This window comes from Nycticebus coucang, chromosome 10 (assembly GCF_027406575.1).
Source record: "Nycticebus coucang isolate mNycCou1 chromosome 10, mNycCou1.pri, whole genome shotgun sequence".
Lineage (NCBI taxonomy): Eukaryota > Metazoa > Chordata > Mammalia > Primates > Lorisidae > Nycticebus > Nycticebus coucang.
In genome coordinates this window covers 22,162,070-22,182,761 of record NC_069789.1, presented here as the reverse complement: position 1 = coordinate 22,182,761, position 20,692 = coordinate 22,162,070, and the positions used below count along the sequence as shown (strand labels likewise).

The 20,692-nt window shown below is 45.0% G+C and overlaps 1 protein-coding gene across 2 annotated transcripts in view; it reads right to left on the bottom strand.

The window, feature by feature from the left end:
• Positions 1-1,340: 1,340 nt before the first annotated feature.
• EDARADD (EDAR associated via death domain) overlaps positions 1,341-20,692 on the bottom strand; it is a 68,802-nt gene continuing 49,450 nt past the window's right edge. For both annotated transcript variants that reach the window (XM_053604303.1, XM_053604304.1), the window contains exons 5-6: positions 17,586-17,631; positions 1,341-2,212 (exon numbers count right to left, since the gene is read on the bottom strand). In XM_053604303.1, coding sequence (XP_053460278.1) covers positions 1,830-2,212; positions 17,586-17,631 — 429 coding nt within the window. In that variant the 3' untranslated portion in view covers positions 1,341-1,829. The remainder of the gene's footprint in view (positions 2,213-17,585; positions 17,632-20,692) is intronic.

Here is a 20,692-nt window from a genome sequence, read left to right as displayed (position 1 = left end):
ATTGCTGGTGGCAAATCTGACATTTATCTGATAAATGTGACTCGGGAGATGAGCTAGGTGAGATCTGTGTGGAGTAAGTCCCGACTATGGACTTCGCTAGTGAAGAATTTACAGTTGATGAGGAGGCAACTTTATGTATCAGCAACTGAAAAAAAGCCCCCACTAGTTACTCAGAAAGTAACTTTGAGTTAATCCTAATCCTTCTGTTGTACTTAATTGGTATTATTCATCACTTTTAAGTGATTTTAATCGGGGACTTAAACAGAATCCTCCCAAATTCAACAAAGCACCTTAATTTTCTAACCCCGTAGTCAAAATCAAACAGAACTCCCATAGAATTGTCAACTAAACCAAGATTTTGCCTTTTATTTCTTTTTTTTCCCCAAAAGAACCGAAAAAAATCTGACCTTTCTACTAACAAAACCTCCCCCATCTCCCCCGAACAATCCAATAAGAACATTAGATATTTTTTGAAACAAATTTTCATTTGGTTTAAAATCCTTTAAAATTTGGATTTGAATTTGTATTACCTTCCCTCCCAGCAATGCGGAAACATTCCTCTGCCTTGGAGAAACCGTCCCCGTGTAGTGTCACAAGCTTCTGTTTGAAGCTGGGATCGTAGGTGCTAAAGGTGGTTACATTTCACCAATGGGCCATGGATTTTTATTTATTTCCGAATAGATCTTCATCTCAGGGATGAAGCATTCAACCTCATATAAAAGATGAAAAAGTAGGCTCTGCGCCTGTAGCTCAGTGGCTAGGGCGCCAGCCGCATACACCAGAGCTGGCAAGTTCGAATCCAGCCTGGGCCTGCCAAACAACGATGGCAACTACAACCAAAAAATAGCTGGGCGTTGTGGCAGGTGCCTGTAGTCCCAGCTATAGGGAGGCTAAGGCAAGAGAATTGCTTAAACCCGAGTTGGAGGTTGCTGTGAGCTGTGATGGTACAGCACTCTACTCAGGGTGACATAGTGAGTCTCTGTCTCAAAAAAAAAAAAAGTCATGAGTAACAAAATGGCGTTTTGAGAATTCCCTTTGTCAAACATCACTCCCACAGCCTTGAGTATCCTAGTAGTTCCTGACTCTGTGCTCCCAATAACCATACATTTTTGTATTTCTTTTTTTTTTTTTTTGGCCGGGGCTGGGTTTGAACCCGCCACCTCCGGCATATGGGACCGGCGCCCTACCCGCTGAGCCACAGGCGCCGCCCATCATTTTTGTATTTCTTTTAAAAACACTTGAGCAAATGATATTGTAGCCCACAGATTATAACAAGTATTTGAATTGAAAAAAAAAAAATGGCACATGTGTTCTAAAGGGTATCACCACACAGTACCAGCATCCTTTAATTCACCGAAGTACTTTATAAAAAAAGTAACAAACCAAAAAAACAGGGTAATTTCTCCCTGTTGTTTTCTTCCAAGCCACGTGACTGCCGCTGATTATGAAAGGTCTTCCCTGTGGTGATGTATGTGTGTCTGGGACCTTGAACAGTCTCTGGTCCTACTGGAATCTTCAGCAGTGTTTAAGGGAGAGGATAATTTTATTTTTACAGCATGTATCCATTCTGATTGTAGGCTTTGGCTGCTATAGGAGCCTACATAATATTTCCCCCAATTCCAGATTCAAATATTAAATTAAAACAAATGTGCAAAAACAAACAAACATCCACCACCAACACGAAACCTACCCCAACAAGACCACTAGGTTTTGGGGAAACCAGCATCCATCATTCCGTGTCCTTATCCTAAACTCTAGAGCAGATTCACAGTCCTCCTTGACCTGTGGTTGTCTCAATGTCCAGAGAGCCTCATGAAGGAAGGAGAGCTCTAGAGGTGTCTGGGGTGGTCTTCACGCCCCCTCTTGGGCCACTCCTCCTCCACCCACCTGCGCAGAACCTTCTCCACGTCAGCCCTGTGGTATAGCCTACACAGCTCCATCAGCTGACCCACTGTCCTCTGACTGTTGCGCAGCAGGAACTCCACGGTGGGGCTCTGTGGCCTCTGCTCCAGGAAACACAATTCATCGTAGGGCATGCCCCACTTGCTTGCAAAATTCCTCCAGTTTTTGACTGTTGGGTGACAGGGATCCAGCTTTATCCTGATCACATCTAATAAGTCCTGGTCATTGAGCAAGTCACCTATGGTGGGGGCCCGCACAGAGCAAAAGGAACAAGTACAGTTTTCTTTGCAGGACTCATCCTTGCCGACACCTACGGGAGGAAACAGTACGGTGCACCATCAAAAAGAGGCTTCAAACATGCGATCATTTCTTACACCCTTTATTTTCCTGCTGGAATGGCCGACAGCATTCAGTCTGAGTTTATCACAGCCTATCTTTTTTTTTTTTTTTTTTAGAGACAGAGTCTTGGGCAGTGCCTGTGGCTCAGTCGTTAAGGCGCCAGCCCTATATACGGAGGGTGGTGGGTTCAAACCCGGCCCCAGCCGAACTGCAACCAAAAAATAGCTGGGCGTTGTGGCGGGCGCCTGCAGTCCCAGCTACTCGGGAGGCTGAGGCAAGAGAATCGCTTAAGCCCAGGAGTTGGAGGTTGCTGTGAGCTGTGTGAGGCCATGGCACTCTACCGAGGGCCATAAAGTGAGACTCTGTCTCTACAAAAAAAAAAAAAGAGACAGTCTTACTTTGTCGCCCTTGGTAGAGTGCCGTGGCGTCACAGCTCACAGCAACCTCCGGCTTTTGGGCTTAGGCGAGTCTCTTGCCTCAGCCTCCTGAGTAGCTGGGACTACAGGCACCTGCCACAATGCCCGGCTATTGTTTGTTGCAGTTTGGCTGGGGCCAGGTTCGAACCTGCCACCCTTGGTATATGGAGCCAGCACCCTACTCATTGAGCCACAGGCGCCGCCATCACAACCTATCTTATAGAGGACTATTTCAAAATACTCATTTCTAATAATGTTTTATTCCTTAGGATGGGTTGCTTTGCTAGAAGTAGACTTTATAAAGCCAGTTTTCCTTCCTGTCTGAAGTTCTCTAAGTCTTACTGTGTGCATTTGTGACACTGCCGGCCAGAAGGGGAACAGCTCTGTTTGTGGGCAGATCACCAGTCGAGTGGGGGTCAGAGGCCAGTGCACCTGTGAGTAACCAGCCTGTGCCCGCAGCAGGTTCCCTTCCAGGTTCCCAGTCAGCCCTGACAGGTTCTTAGCACGAAACACAGCATGGTAGGGTGGAAGGATTACACAATTCTTTAAAAGGTCTTCTTAAAAAATACCTGCATACACTGAAATAAAAACTGGAATATCCACTCTATCTACATATTTGAAAAGGAGTGATAATTGATAGTGCCAGAAAACTTACCTGTTAAATTTATGGCCACCTTATCATCCCTGGATGCCTTTACCTGTGCTTTCTTCCCCTTGGGGCTCCCTTTGAAGTGGAGCCAGCACCCCAGGGTGTGTGCAGTGAGATAGACAGAGGCAGGGGAGGGCAGGAGGCTGCTCAGCCTAGCGTTTCCACTCCCACCCGGGGGAGGACGGCCTGCTTGTTACATCTTACAGATTCAGGCATCGTCTTTTTGTTTTTTTGGAGACATAGTCTCACTATGTCGCTCTCAGTAGAGTGCTATGACATCACAGCTCACAGCAACCTCCCACCCTTGGGCTTAAGCAATTCTCTTGCCTCAGTCTCCCAAGTAGCTGGACTACAGGCCTCATCTTTAGCCTCATTTTATTAGCAGCAGGCATGTTAGTGGGAGGATGGAGTCAGTAGGTAGGAGGTGTTGGCAAGTCACCTATGATAAAGTATTAAGCAGTGTCTACAGAAACATGGCAAATGAAAGAGCTTAAACTCTGCAACAACCCGGAGTCTCATGAGTCCCCTGAATCTGGATTTTCACAGCTGAATGGTACTTTAGAGATCAATGGCTTGGAAAATTCTGGAGAAAGTTATGATGATTTCTGTTACGTGTGATACTACCTTGGGTTGTGGCCTACTCAAGTCAGAAGAGGACTGGGACGGAGGGAGTTACTTTGGTGATCACAAAGTTGAGAATTAGCATGCACGAATTAAAAGGTCATAAAAGACCCACAAAAATTATACTTCTACTCTTTTGCCTACTAACGTGACTTCTGAGAATCCAGCCTGAGAAGATAATACAAAAGGTGTATGTACATCACCACTTTTTCAAGTGATGGGTCTCACTGTGTTGTCCAGGCTGGTCTCAAATGCTTATCCTGTGATACCCAGCAAAAGAATCCCTAAAGGCCCCTAACTGCCTCAGCCTGAGTCTACACATCTCAAACCTCCCCTTGGGTTAATTCTGAGAACAGGTTTCAGAACAAGGAAGTTCCGTGAGTTCCCCAAAACTCCTAGCAACAGGTAAAACAATGGTAGAACTTACCCCAACCCCCTAGCAATGGCTAAACAATGGTGGAACACTTACTCAAGCAAAATTTTCCAAGCCAAGCTTGTCCTCATGCCAGCTGCCACGATGCAACCCCCTGAGCCAACTCACTGTAACCCCACCATGTTGTAGCCCCCCTGACTATAACCCCATCCCTGAGCTAACCGGCCACATTCTGCTTCTGTTTTTGCTTGGCTTGCCATGTAGCATAAAAAGGGTATAAAATCACCCTGCTTCTATCTTCAAGGCCATTTGTCCTTTGGGCAGTGACCCGTCTGCTCAGTGTAATAAATCACCATCTGATTTATACGTGAAGTGGGGTCCAGTTTTTCTTCCCTGTGGCACAGGAGTACAACAATCCTTAAGCAATCCTCCCACCTTAGCCTCCCAAGTATCAGTTTTTAAAAATAAAATAAATGCCTAAAGGTAGGGGACTAGTGAATTAAATTATCATACTACTTGATAAAATATTATTTAAGTAATTATGAAGACTAGATAGCAACCTAGAAAATGTGATGTTAAGTGAAAAACACAAGATAGAAAGAATGTATGAATTCCACCAGTAGAACCATGTGAAAATGCAAGTTAGGATTGTATTAATATGAGGGGGAAATACAAAGATAATAATAACTACTGGGTTACAATGGTGGGGTTATGTTTCTATTTTCCAAACTTTCTCTGGCAGTGTTGTTGTTTCTGTGATAAACAACGTATTACATTGACAAAGACCTTGTCTAGCTTAGCACAGAGGACACTTATCAATGGAGCTTCCTTCCTGTTTTCCAAGCAGTTTATGCCTTTGAGTCTTCCCACCCCTTCCTATCCTCTCTGACTTGTTTCATAAATGGCTCTTTTCTTTCCCCTCATCTCCAGCTACCCATCTGTATTAATCCTCTCTCCTTTATCTAGAAATAAGTATAGGTATCTTCTATCCCAAAAAATAAGAACCTCAAACTGCCCCTTCTGGATTTATGACTTGCTGAAGTCACTTTCTCTTTCTCTTTTTAAAATTCACTGTTAAATGACTAGAGTGAGAATTCAAAACCTGCTGCTTCCAGGCCTCACGCGTTCTCAATCTTCATCTTATGTGGCTTCGAGCAGCATCTGACTTAGCCCAGTTCCTACCAAACCTTGTGGAGACTGGACCCAGTTCCTTATACCCCAACTATTGGCTACAGTTCAGTTCCGGTTGGCCAGAAAAACCCAGAACAGGGAAGCAGATCCCCACCTGACTCCTGGAGACACCTGGCCCTCCTGCTCCAGCACATGCCCCATCACACCAGCTCTGCTTGGATAAAGCTGCTTCTGGAACCAGGGCCAAGACTCCATTTCCCCTTTGGATGCTACAGGCTGCGTCTTCCCTGAGTTCCTTCTGCCAATGAAGCCTGATACCCCAGGCCCGTGCCCATCACGTCCTGGCCACCTTCTTTCCCCATCCTGCCTGATACGATGAGATCCCAGCCTCACAGCCAAGTCCTCGGGAGTCACTGGGAGGAACTCTAGTGAGGTTCTAAGTGTTCTCCTTCCACATTTTCTCCATTTGGCAGTCTCAGTCATTCTCAGCAACTTCTATAAGCCTCTCCACCAGAAGGTAAGGCCCTTTCTTTTTACATCTGCAAGACTTAGCACCACCCTTGGCATATAGTAAATGCTTTATGCTGGGCCCCAGGACTGACTACTGAAATCTCCTCTTGAAGTCCAGATAACATCTCCAACCCAGTGCACCAAATAGTACTTACAATTTCTTCCCTCACCCAGCAAAACTCCTTAGACTCCCCTACTTACACTTACAGTTCCCTGCAGTCCTTGTAGACTTTTTCATTATATGCATCAATTACCAAGGCCTGTCCCAGCTTTCTATTTGTCTTATTTCCCATGACTTCCTTAGATGCAGCCTGTGCTCCAGCCAAGTCGGACGGCTCAATTTCCTGCATTTTCTTCCTTTTTCTTTTCTTTTTTTTTTTTTTTGTAGAGACAGAGTCTCACTTTATGGCCCTCGGTAGAGTGCCGTGGCCTCACACAGCTCACAGCAACCTCCAACTCCTGGGCTTAAGCGATTCTCTTGCCTCAGCCTCCCGAGTAGCTGGGACTACAGGCGCCCGCCACAACGCCCGGCTATTTTTTGGTTGCAGTTTGGCCGGGGCTGGGTTTGAACCCACCACCCTCAGTATATGGGGCCGGCGCCTTACCCACTGAGCCACAGGCGCCGCCCTTTCTTTTTTTTTTTTGAGACAGGATCTCACTCTGCCGCCCAGACTACAGTGCAGCGTCAGGATCAAAGCTCACTGCAAACACCAACTCCCAGGCTCAAGCAATCCTCCTGGCTTAGCCTCCTATGTAGCTGGGACTACAGGTGTGCACCACCATGGCCAGCTGGTTTATTTTTATTTGTTTATCTTTTCTTTTTTTTGAGACAGAGTCTCAAGCTGTCACCCTAGGTAGAGTGCCGTGGCGTCACAGCTCACAGCAACCTTAAACTCTTGGGCTTAAGCGATTCTCTTGCCTTAGCCTCCCGAGTAGCTGGGACTACAGGCACCCGCCACAATGCCCGGCTATATTTTTGTTGCAGCTGTCATTGTTGATTTTAGCTGGCCCTGGCTGGGTTTGAACCTGCCAGCCTCGGTGTATGTGGCTGATGCCCTACCTCCCGAGCTACAGGCGCCGCCCTATTTTTACTTTTTTTGTGGAGACGGACTCTCCCTGTTGTCAGAGTGGTCTCAAACTCCTGGGCTTAAGCGATCCTCCTGCCTAAGCCTCTCAAAGTGCTGGGATTATAGGTGTGAGCCACCACGCCCGACGTAAAAGAGGGATATTAAGGTAAATTCTGGAATTTTCTCTGCCTTTTTTAAAGGTGGAGTCAAATTAACAATATTCTTTCCAGTAAGTTACCAAAGAGTATGTATGTATAATTCAGTTTTTATAAAAATAACATGATCATTTGCATCCATGCAAATCATATTTACACATAATCACAGTCTGGAGAAAAGGCTAGAATAACAAAAGTGTTAACAATGGTTAATTCTGGATGATGAAAACACAGGTGATTCTTTTTAACTTACAGCTACTTCCTAATTTTCCATGATTATTGTGTTTATTTGGATAACGTAAAATATATTTTTAAAAATATTATAAAAAAATAAAGTAGGATTTAAATCTCTAAGTCCAGAATTATATGTAATAGTTATGAGGCTCCTTTCTAGTCTCACCTTTATTTAAAAACCTTCAGTGTTGGCAATGTTTTCTCATTTAGTATCAAAAATAAGAATAAAAACATCAAGAAAGTTTCTGAAAGGCTGTTTAAAGCGAATTGAGAGGCCCTTATTTATTTGAACATTAAGCATTATCAGTTGACCATTATCATTATTTGTTAAAATCAATGAGAAGACAAAAGATGTACTGAAATTTTCTTTGTGCGTGTGTTTTCAATGACACAAGTGGCAAATCACTTACTGACCTGGAATGTACATGAACTGCCAACACAAGTGGGTTTAAAGTTGCCTTTTAGAATCACAGACTATATTGGGCGGCACCTGTGGCTCAGAGGAGTAGGGCACCGGCCCCATATGCCGGGGGTGGCGGGTTCAAACCCAGCCCTGGCCAAAAAAAAAAAAACTGCAAAAGAAAAAAAAGAAAAGAATCACAGACGATAATTAGCTCTCTGGAAGGCTTAGACAGGGCTAACTTTTTTTTTCTCTTAAATACATTTTGTCCTATTATACTTTAAATAACTATCACATAATATTGTACATGAATGGGCAGACGCTGGGTGATGCCTTGGGGAAGGGAGAGAAAGACTTAGAACCAGGTTTGACACCTGTAGCTCAGTGGCCACAGCGCCAGCCACATACACTGGAGTTGACAGGTTCGAATCCAGCCCTGGCCTGCCAAACAACAATGACAACTACAACCAAAAAATAGCTGAGCATTGTGGCGGGCGCCTGTAATCCCAGCTACTTGGGAGGCTCAGGCAAGTGAATTGCCTAAGCCCAAAAGTTGGAGATTGCTGTGAGCTGTGACGCCATGGGACTCCACCCGGGGCGACAGCTTGAGACTCTGTCTTTAAAAAAAAAAAAAGACTTGGAACCAAATAATCTTTATCAGAAATGGGGGTGGGGTGGGGGAGATCATTTTATTTGATACTTCTCAAATAATAAGCACAAGGTTGCTCTAAAGAAGAAATTCAAAAATTGTTTGCTAAATGAATGAATGAGAACTGTACTTTGCCCTTGAAAGACAAGGTAGATTTATTCTTGTTCTTTACTTGGATTTTTTTTTTTTTTTTTTAGAGACAGAGTCTCATTTTGTCACTGGTAGAGTGCTGTACTGTCATAGCTCACAGCAACTTCAAACTCTTGGACTCAAGCGGTTCTGTTGCCTCAGCCTCCCGAGTAGCTGGGATAATAGCCACAACGCCCGCTGTTTTTAGAGACGAGGTCTTGCTCTGGTTCAGGCTGCTCTCGTAACCGTGAGCTCAGGCAATCCACCTGCCGTGGCCTCCCAGAGTGCTGGGATTACAGGTGTGAGGCACTACGCCTGGCCTCTTTCTGAATTTCAGTACATGAAGTGAGAACCTATAGTATAAGGAAGAAAAAGAACATAGCTGGTATCTTCTGGCAGTAAGTAGGTGTGGTGGAAAATAGTCCCAAATTGGTCTTAAAATACAGAAAGATGGATCAATTCTAGATTCGGGGAAGAAAGAGGGTTAGTCAAAAAAAGTTCATTCTGCATAAAAATTCACTTGGACAATTAGGGTCCTCATTTGCCACACTTTGACACTTGAGCTGTGCGTTTTCCACAAACAAAGCAAAAACAAACACACAATTTACAATGACCTCTTATTTCAGAAGCTAAAGCCCTCCCAGGATTTGCTTCTTGGTAAATCTGGTTTGAATATTGGCTTAAACTAAGGAAGACTTTGTCAGGGAAGACGAGCCAGGTTTCTTACCATCACAGTCACCATCATAATTTGCTGACAATTAACACAGAAAACGTCTCGATCACAAGATTGTGCCTTCTGTACCAAGTCCCTAACATGTATAATCCATGGCTGACTCAGGGTCTATCCTGGATGGGCCTCAGCGAAGCCCGATGCCCCAGCTTCCTTAAGCCTGACTCCTAGGACGGGGCCCTTAACTTCTATGAACTTGAGATTCCTCACCTAGACAGTGGAGATGGTAATGATCCCAGTGTCTCTCAGGCTAAATGAGATAAATGGTGAGAAAGTGTCATTTTTGTCACTGCTTATGTAAATACTAGTCCAAGAAGTTAGATTTGCAGTTTACTTTTTCCCCAGATCACCTCCTCTGCTGAACTTCACTGCCCACACTTGTCCCCAGCTCCATTAGTCCTCCTCCCTGGAGCCCCACCCAGGTTGCCAGTGGCTGGCTCTTTTCCTTGCTCAGTCCTCATCCCATCCCCTGGTTTGCTGTCCTCCAGGCACCCGCCACCATGTGAACTTATTTGTTTGTTTTGTGTTTATTGTCTGTCTCTCCCAACTAGAATATAAGCTCCAAGAGGAAAAGGCTTTGACGTCTGACGTCACCGCTGCATACTGGGAACACAGCCAGTGCTCAAGAAATATTTGTTGAATAAATCAAATGAAGAGTGTGATAAAAAAAAAGTCAAATTAGGGCTGAGGAAAGCACAACTGTTTACAAAAATTGGAGCCATAAACATGCATCCCTGAAAGCAAACATCAAGACAACTAAAACTTAATGTGAGTCCTAAGAGAAGAAATTCAGAACACGTGTTCATGCCCAGTTCTTGGCCATTGAATGCAAATAAATTGCATTACTTGCAAAAAGAAAAAAAAAACTAGCAGAAAAGAAAAAGAAGTAAATTAGAAACCACTGGGCAGCCCATGAAAAGCTATTCTAGAAATTTTCAAACCAACTGACCTTTTCTTTTTTAAGAGACTAGGCCTTGCTTTGTCACCCAGGCGTGAGGACGCTGGCGTCACAGGCCACTGCAGCCTCACACTCCCTCCTCAAGTGATCCTCCTGCCTCAGTCTCCCAAAGTGTGGGGATTACAGCATGAGCCACTGCACCTGACCCCAACTGACCCTTTCTTTAGTGCTAACTGAGCTTACATATACAAGGCTGCCAAAAGATTACTGGTTGCCTTGGAGAAGGACTTGTGCTGTGTGCCATGGAGATGAACAGCCAGAGCTTTAGAGGCAGCTAAGCCTGTGCAAATGTGCGACTCCAACATTACTAAGCCTGCCAAACGTACTGTCTCACTCTCTGAACAGGATGACGCCCATCTCCCCAGGTGCTTAGAGGACTGAAGGAGACAATACATTAAAGCTCCCTCCTCCTACAGAGTAAGTAAGCGCACAGCAAGGACTAGAGCAGTCACAGGTGAGTACTGGTAACCAACAGCCTCTGGGAAAGCAGTGCTTCTCAGCCCGGGCAGCAGATAGAGACCAACCCCACCCTGGGGGAAATTCACAAAAACCTGGTGTCTGTTCCCACCCTCAGAGAGGCTTATTTAATTAGTCTGGGGCTCCAGGCAGGACCTGAGGATTTTTAAAAGCTCCCCTAGGATTTCTAAGTGCACCCAGAATTGAAAACCACCACCTGTCTTAAAAACATTGGACAGAGTAAGCACTTAGTCTGGAGGGCCTGCTGGAATCAGATTTTGGAATTACAACCTTACTCTTTGAGAGATATATTGTCTGTTGGGAGATTAAGAGTTCTTGGATACACGTTATTTTCCACACTCACAAGCAGACAAGGGGATCTTTCTACAGAGCATTTTCTCTTCCTTTCTCCTTCCTCTTCATCCTTTTTCACAAATACAGTTTTTGTTTGTTTGTTTTGGTAGAGATGTGGGTCTCACTATGCTGCCCAGGCTGGTCTCCAACTCCTGACCTCAAGCAATGCTCCCGCCTTGGCTTTCCAAAGCAATGGATTACAGGTAGGAGGAATGTTTGTGGCCAGGAGTTCGAGGCCCAGTTTCTACCAAAAAACAGAGAAAAATTAACTGAGCAGGGTGGTGTGCACTTCTGGTCCCAGGTACTCGAGAGGGTGAGACAGGAGGTTCGCTTGAGCCCAAGCATTTGAGGGTGCAGTGAGCTAGGCTGATGCCACTGCACTCTGTCCCAGGCAATAGAGTGAGACCCTGTCCCCCCGCCCCCGCACCAAAAAAAAAAAAGGAAAGGTTAGTATCCACCCCCCCAAAAAAAAAAACAGGAAAGAAGGTTAGTATCCACCACCCCCCAAAAAAAGGAAAACAAAGTTAGTATCCACCCCCCCCCAAAAAGGAAAGGTTAATATTCACCCCCCCCAAAAAAAAAACAAAAAAGGAAAGGTTAGTATCCACCACCCCTCAAAAAAACAGGAAAGGTTAGTATCCACCCCCCAAAAAAACAAAACAAAAAGGAAAGAAGGTTAGTATCCACCCCCCAAAAAAAACAAAAAAGAAAGGTTAGTATCCACCCCCCCAAAAAAACAGGAAAGGTTAGTATCCACCCCCCCAAAAGAAAAACAGGAAAGAAGGTTAATATGCACCACCCCCCCAAAAAAGGAAAGGTTAGTATCCACCCCCCCAAAAAGGAAAGATTAGTATCCACCCCCCAAAAAAAACAAAAAGGAAAGGTTAGTATCCACCCCCCCAAAAAGGAAAGAAGGTTAGTATCAACCCCCCAAAAAAGGAAAGAAGGTTAGTATCCACTCCCCCACAAAAAAAAAAAAACAAAAAGGAAAGAAGGTTAGTATACACTGGTGCTACTAAGTATGCTGCTGGCAGGTTACAAAATACCAGTCAATTAACAGGTAATTGTGAACTGGAACAAGATTCAGAATTCACAAAGGTCATGATTAGTTGAGCCTAGTGTCTGCAGCCAGGATGTTGGCAGCGGATCACAGATTGACTTATGTGCCTCGCTGCAGGGGAGGGGCCCTTTTATCTCGCACACTCTGGCTTTGGTTAGCTATTACCACAGAGTGCTGCCCTCCAAAGTGTTCCAGGACCACCGCTGGCCCGCAGATCCTTTGTGATAATGTTCCCAGGGTAACCACGTCTTAAGGAGTAAACATTTTATACTGGCAACTTTAGAGACAGCAAAGTATCGTGGTTCTGAAATAAAATAACATTATCCCACGTGTGTCCACACATTATCAGATTTGGAATCTGCAAAATACCAACCAGTGTCAAAGTAGGGTCGCATAGTAAGTCATGTTTAATAAGAGGGTAAATTTCATGCTTTTCTTCTGTGTGTAGTTTCCAGTGAGGTTGGAAATAAACATATTTAAAATGTCAGTTATGGGCTTTGATAAACCACGGGATTGGGACTCACGCACGCTACACTATTCATCAGAGTTTCAGGCTAGGAGTTGGAAAGTGATGAAGAATTATTTTTATCTGCTCAGAAACTGACCCAAGGGCTTTTGGTGGGCGTTTGATCTCTCAACCAAAGGGGAAAACAACCTGATTTCATTTTCTCTAAAACAGCCTTTTAAGGAGACATCGAGTTGGCAGAGAACTGAGGTGCCTAACTGACACCTTGGGTGGGTCCAAGCAAGGAAATCACGCCGAACCTCAAACTTGTCCTTGAACAAAACTGGAGTGAGGAAGACAAATGGAACAAAAGAAGCAAATTCTCACATGTGAAAGGACCCAGGCTAAAATTCAGCAGGGAATTTGCTGTGAATTTGATTCATGTGGTTCTGAAATGACGTAACACAAACATATTAACACATTGCTTCCTGGGAAACATGAATAGTTTCTGCGTAAAATCACCAGTCAACAATGTATTAACCTAGTGTCCCTTTTAAACCTAATTTGAAAACACTGAAAATCCTATTTTTCAATCAAATCTTTGGGAATGTTAGATTAGGCAAATGCTGAATGCCAGAAAGTCATCCTTGAAACACTAGCAACTAGCATGAAAGTGTCAAGGAGATGCGTCATAACGCTGCCACGAGAAAGGATTACCAGAACCAGGGTTTTCCTTCAGTTTTTATTTTTTAAATTATTTTAGTAGGGAAAGGATCTGATGGTTCTTTTTTTGAGACAGAGTCTCAAGCTGTGGCCCTAGGTAGAGTGCCATGGTATCATCACAGCTCACAGCAACCTCCAACTTTTGGGCTCAAGTGATCCTTTTGCCTCAGTTTTTCTATTTTTAGTAGAGATGGGTCTCACTCTTGCTCAGGCTGGTCTCACACTCCTGAACTCAAGCAATCCACTTGCCTGGGCCTCCAAGAGTGCTGGGATTACAAGCATGAGCCGCAGCGCTGGGCCAGTTTCTTTAGTTTTTAAATACAAGAGTGATGCTTCAATTTATCGGGCACAGTGGAGAAATAAAAATCTTATTTGGGGAATCTTTAAAATATATATTACTGAGGTTGCTGTGAGCTGTGATGAGACGGCATTCTACTGAGGGTGACAGCTTGAGACTGTCTCAAAAAATAAAATAAAATAAAATAAAATATATATTACTGAGCCTTATTCCTTTAATGCCCCAGTGTTTTCATTTTGAAAATTTCTATAAAAACAGAGTAAAACTTCAATGTCTCCTTTAACAGTAAACTGGACATAATTTTCTGTAGTTTAAACTACAGAGCATCCATAGAATAGTCTTTTACTTTCTTTTTTTGTTTGTTTGTTTTTTGTTTTTAGAGACAGAGTTTCACTTTGTCGTCCAGGGTAGAGTGCTGTGGCGTCACAGCTCACAGCAACCTTCAGCTCTTGGGCTAGGAGGATTCTCTTGCCTCAGCCTCCCAGTTGCTGGGACTACAGGCACCTGCCACAACGCCCGGCTATTTTTGTTGCAGTTGCCACTGCTGTTTTAGCTGGCCTGGGCGGGGTTCGAACCTGCCACCTTCAGTATATGGGCCTGGTGCCCTACCCACTGAGGCACAGGCACTGCCCTAGTCTTTTACTTTCTTATACTTTTTCTGCCCCCAGGTGGTGTTGGCAGCTGTACTCAATGTACCTCCAAGGGGCTCTGCTTTCCCATTGGGAATGGTTTGTGAATTGTATTCATTCTCTTCCCTGATTCCAAACTGTCCCCTGTCATTCCTCACTCCTGACCAATCTTTCACCTGAGAGTCCTCCAAGTTTCCTATGTGGCTTATTTTAACCAAGTATAGACTGGATCTCCAATAGCTGAAGTTTTCAAATGATGAGAATTCAATAAAAGCTAGGGCCTCTGTGGCGCCTGTAGCTTAGTGGGTAGGGTGCCAGCCACACACACCCAGGCTGGCTGGTTCGACCCCAGTCTGGGCCTGCTAAACAACAATGACAACTACAACCAAAAAATTGCCAGGCTGCCTCAGCACCTGGCTGAAGCGGCTAAGGTGCCAGCCACATATACCTGAACTGGCGGGTTTGAATCCAGCCTAGGCCCGCCAAACAACAATGACGGCTGCAACCAAAAAATAGCCAGGCATTGTGGCGGGCGCCTGTAGTCCCAGCTACTTGGGAGGCGGAGGCAGGAAAATCGCTTTAGCCCAGGAGTTGGAGGTGAGCTGTGATCTCACAGCACTCTACCCAGGGCCACAAAGACTCTGTCTCAAAAAAAAAGAACGCTATGGCCTCATCTAGGGTAAGTAGCAAGCTTTGGGGTAATGGAGTTCAGCAGCCCCAAGATGGACTTTTGGGAACGTCTGGCTTTAGCGTTGTCCAAATTTCGCCTGTCTGTAGGACACTCAGCCTTCAGTGTCTGCAGGGTTGCATAGGCATCCTGCTGTGATCCCTGGGAGCAGGCTCCTGGCCAGCCCTGGGCCTTGAATCCCTCTTGCTCCCATGTGACCCAGTGATGAGTGACGCTGCAGTCACCACGGTGAAGAAAATAACAGGGGTCTCCTGGGCACTTCACATTTATCCGTGTAGTGTTTAATGAGTGCCTGGAACTGAGTCTGTGCCAAATTAGTGTTTGTAAAGAAAACAGAATAAAGTAAGTCTTACGGTGCTATCCTCATTCAAAGATGAAATACGTGGACCTGCTTTTGCCAGTTGTTCAATCAAGAGCAAAACCATTAACTCAATGTCTCTCATCTACTTGTTTATGGAAAACAAAACACCACCCCTGAATGCTCCTGAGGGCCAAGCCAGGTGGGACTGACACGGACCAGCACAGGGGCCTTCTGCTCAGGGGCCCGCAGGGCATTAGCATGTTGCTGCTACTGTTGTTGAAAGTTTATTCTCTCTGTGCTCTGCCTGGTGTTTGCGTCTGTACTCACTAGCTCCTCCAAGGGACCTTTTCATTTGGACACAGGTAAAAATTTTTGGAGATAACCAGAAACTTGATTAAAGTTAATCTATTAATTAATAATGACCCTAATTCAGGGCCAGGGCGGTGGTGGGGGGGGGGTGTCAGCCTATAATCCTAGCACTCCTGGAGGCCAAAGCATGTGAATTGCTTGAGCTCAGATATGGAGACCAGCCTGAGCCAGAGCGAGACCCCGTCTCTAAAAATAGACGGGTGCTGTGCCGGCACCTGAGTCCCAGCTATTCAGGAGGCTGAGGCAAGAGAATTGCTTAAGTCCAAGAGTTTGAGGTTGCTGTGAGCTATGATGCCATAGCACTCTACCGAGGGTAACAGGTGAGACTGTCTCAAAAAACAAAATTTAGACCGTAATTCAGAAGAGTCTTTGAAGGGTTTATAAATATTCCTTAACAAAATTCTTTATTCATTTTTATTTTAGCTAACATGTCATATGGCTGTGTGGGGTGTTAATCTTAAAGCAATTAAATGTGGATTTTTTTTATTAATTAGAAAAGAAATATGTAGACTAGGCACAGTGGCTCACATCTGTAATGCTAGAACTCTGGGAGGCTGAGGCAGGAGGATCCCTTGAGGTCAGGAGTTCGAGACCAGCCTGGGCAATAATGACACACTGGCTCTACAAAAAAATAGAATAATGAGCTGGGTGTGGTGTAATACCAGCCACTGAGAGGCTGAGGCAGGAGGATCGCTTGAGCCCAGAAGTTCAAGGTTATAGTGAGCTATGATGATGCCACTGTGCTCCAGCCTGGGCAAAGGAGCAAGACCCTGTTTCAAAAAAAAAAACAGTGCTTGTCACAGAAAATCTGAAAATTCAGATGAGTATATGGGGGAAAAAATTCATACTCCACTACCCAGACCAATCACAGTTAACCTTTCAGAGATTTCCTTGGTTATCGCACCGTGCTTTGTGTGTATCGGCCTACAGCTGATCACTTGTTATACAGGAGGCCATAAAGTTTGTGCACACTACATTAAATAAACAGGGGAAGGGTTCTGATACCAGCTCATGTTTGACATTTTAGAAATATACAATAGTGGAAAGAAAATAAAAATCACTTCTGATCGGATGCAAAGATGCATTTTGCTTTCTCACATGGCCCAATTCAGGGCTGACGCATCTGGGGAAGAGGGATTCCTATTAACCATGGCCCTGGCCTCTGGTGGGGGCTGGGTGCGGTCCGAGGAAGGCAAGTTCCAATGGGCCCCTGAACATTAGATTTCCATGAAGTTTACCTGGCCCAATGTCTCCTTTGCCTTCTCTTATCACAGTCATGTGGTGGCCAAACTGGACCCAGAACCCCAATTTCTGTCCCACAGAGCTTTAGTTTTGTCACATGGCTTCTTCAGAGAGCCTAGCCTACAGTGGGCCCTTAATAAATAAAAATCTGTTGAACTGAAAAAAAAAAAAAAATCACCTGGACTCTCACCCTTAGAGATAACTGCTACTAACATGTTGGTAGGTTTTCTTTTTCTTTTTTTTGAGACAGTCTCACTCTGTCACCCTCCATAGATTGCCATGGCATCACAGCTCACAGCAACCTCCAACTCTTGGGCTTAAGCCATTCTCTTGCCTCAGCCTCCCAAGTAGCTGGGACTATAGGTGCCCACCACAAGCCCAGCTACTTTTTGGTTGCAGTTGTCATTGTTGTTTAGCTGGCCCAGGCCGGACTTGAACTGCCAGCTTCGGTGTATGTGGCCGGTGCCCTACTCACTGAGTTATGGGCACTAAGCCATGTTGGTAAGTTTTCTAATACCATGTTTCTAAGGGGGAAACAAAAGTTGAGTACATACAGCATGTTCTGATTTTTTAGTGTTTTGCAATTCTGTAAGCTACTACTTCCCTTGCAGTTCACCATGGCGTGGAGTGTGGGAAGTTGCTCTATTCTGAAATACAGATTTTTTAAAGTGAACAACAAACACAGTCTCAAAGTATCTTTAATTTAGCCACGCTAGCTGTCACTGCAGCCTGGATATCTTTGAAGTCAATTATTTACCTGAAAGGGGATCTCCAGTACTATCTGGAAAGCCATTTTCTTCTCCCTAAAAACCAAAAAGCAACCTTCATTAAAATCATAGCCATGGAGATATTATCAATAATCCAACCTAGTTAAATTTCCACCAAAACGTGGGGTGGGGAGCTCCTAAGAACGTTCTTTGAATGGTGGTGAGCCATCGTTCCCCTCAAGGGCAAGGGCTCGTGTTTATCTGTTCCCTGCACTGGGTCCCAGAGCCCAGAACTGTTCTTGCTACACGGTGGACACTCAAGCATTTGTGAAATGCGCTGAAGTTTCTATTTTTAAAAAAACCTATCAATGCACGCAACAATGGGCTGTTGCTTTATTTTTATTTTACATTATGGGTTATATTCTTTATTTTATTTCTTACCTGCTTTTGGTTGGGGTTGTTGTTTCTCAGTCCAAAATACAATTCTTTCCCTAATCTATCATACTTACTTTTAAAAAAAATTTTTTTTTGAGACAGAGTCTCACTGTTACTCTGGGTAGAGTGCCATGGTGTCATCATAGCTCACAGCAACCTCAAATTCTTGGGCTCAAGGGATCCTCTTGCCTCAGCCTTCCAAGTAGCCGTGACTACAGATGCCCATGATATTGCCTGGCTAGTTTTCCATTTTTATCAGAGATGGAGTCTTGCTTTTCTCAGGCTGGTCTTGAACTCTGAGCTCAAGTGATCCACCAGCCTCGGCCTCCCAGAGTGCTGGGATTACAGGTATGAGACAGCACACCTGGCCTACTTTAAAAAAAATATATATGTGTGTGTGTGTACATTGCAGCCAGGCATGGTGGCTCACCCTGTATTCCTAGCACTGAGCTCAGGAGTTCGAGACCAGCCTGAGCTAGAGGTAGACTCCGTCTCTATAAAAATAGCCGGCCGCTGTGGTGGGTGCCTGTACTCCCAGCTACTTGGAAGGCTGAGGCAAGAGGATCTCTTGAGCCCAGGAGTTTGAGGTTGCTGTGAGCTATGACACCTTGGGATTCCAGGGCGATGGAATGAGAGTCTGTCTCAAAAATAAATAAATAAACATTCCAAAGCAGCTAAAACTGTGAAGAAGTGGTGTCCGAACTTCTTGAGAGGTGTCCCGTCTCTGCCCCTCTGACAGGGGCTGTATTTTTACAGTCAAGGCCATGCTATGGCATATGTGGTGGGAGGGATTTACGCTCATCTTCTTGGACAGGTGTGTGTGTGGGTTTTCCATGAAGTCGGCAGAGGGGAGCAGCCCAGTACAGCTTTGTTTATGTTAACCCTATCTTTACACAACTAAACTTGCGTGTCAGATGATATCACCCCTTCCATCCATAGTACTGCAGAAAAAACACAAGAGTTTTATAACCTCAGGCCACCAGATATCACCTTGGGCCTTGGATCCCTTATCTGTGTCTGGAGGAGGCTGTTGGGTAGGTGTGGTTTGGAGCTGCTGTATCCTCCAGTCTCTGAGAGTTTCACCCCTAAAGATGGGCTAACTCCATGGTGTTATGTGCTTTAGAGATTTTTGTTTTTGCAGTTTGGCAGGGTGGGATTCGAACCCACCACCCTCGATATATGGGGTCGGCGCCCTACTCACTGAGCCACAGGCGCTGCCCCTGCTTTAAGGATTTTAAACAGTCTTTCTTTCTTAACTTTCTAAGAAGTCTTTCACCTCAACCCAAGCCCAGCAATCTCCATGTCTCAGCAGCACACATAAACCTGCCTGATCGGAGGTCTAATTTTTTTTCCACACAGGTGTATTCCCACGTCTTACCACCTAGATTTTACCCCTAAGTAATCCAAATATTTCTTGTTTCTGTTTGGGTTCCCTTCCCCACTAACCACTGTTTTTACTGGAACAAAAAAAGCAAACTGCTTACCCTAATTCACATGATATTTTTTTCTTGTAGCTGGAGAACTTTCTCCTCACACTTCCCTCATTCAGTTAGGAGTGTGCAAGTTTGTATTTATGGGTGTGTTAGAGACAAAGTGAGGGAGAGTGTGTGGGGGGGTAAGAGTTACAGGAAGTCTCTGAAGGAACAGAAATCTCTCTTTAGGCAAACTTCCACGAGGCTAAACCCAGAAGGCCCATGACATTAGGGCCGTTCCTTTTCCCTCCACAGGTCGTGTGCAGACCTGCCTTCTCACAGCTGCAAAACTCCAGCAGGACCAGGCAGGTCTCTGCGCTCTGTCATCAGCAATCACGGTCCTGCTCACTGAACTGGAAACGTGGGCCCAGGGAACCAACGGGAACTTCAGGTGGTGTCAAGATACACAAATGTTAGAACCTGACAGATTTTGTGGTATTTGAGGTCCCTGCTAAAACAAACTTTTCTGTCAGTAGAATGCGTGTTTATAATCAAGTGTTCAACTTGATTTCTCCTAATCTGGAGAAAATTTTACCAAGGAACAATGTCTGGCCAGAACCTTCCCCGCGATGCAGACAGGGAAGAGGACTCAATCACTCGTGAAGGTGAGAAAGACGACAGGATTTAAAGCTGTGACCTTTGTTCTCAGCTCTGGTTGTCAGGTGGTGTTACTCTGCAGGTTCGTTTCCTAAGAGTGAAATCCGAAAAGACTTATTTTTATATGTTTTATGGTCTTACCGAAAACACACGCGTGCCTTTATTTGACTCTGATTTATCGAGCAGATAATATGTACCAGCCCCCATACTGGAGCCTGTATATAAAGATACAAGCCCTGAACCCTTGACCTCAAGGTCCCATGTGTGGAAACAGAGACCACGTGGAGACCTACAGTGCAAAGCCGATGTGTGTTCCAACAGGGAGGTTCAGGCATAATCAGAGAAGAGACGTTTATTTTGACAATAAAAGTGAGAGGTGGTTTCTTGGAGACAAACACATTTGAGGGGCCCTGCTGGGGGCAGCGGGGACTTGGGAGGAAGAGGCATTTAGTCTTAAAGGTAACAAGAGGGGCAAGAAGGAGCTGGGAAGGGGAAACAGGTGTGTGTAAAGAGCTAGAGGTCATTTCACAGAAAACGGGAAGTCACAGAGGGGCATTCATCAGAAGCAGGGTGTCCTCTGAGGTGGCTAGGATCGGGCTGCAGAGTGAGGGACACATGGGGGCAGGGGACAGTATAGAGGCCAGGTGACAGGG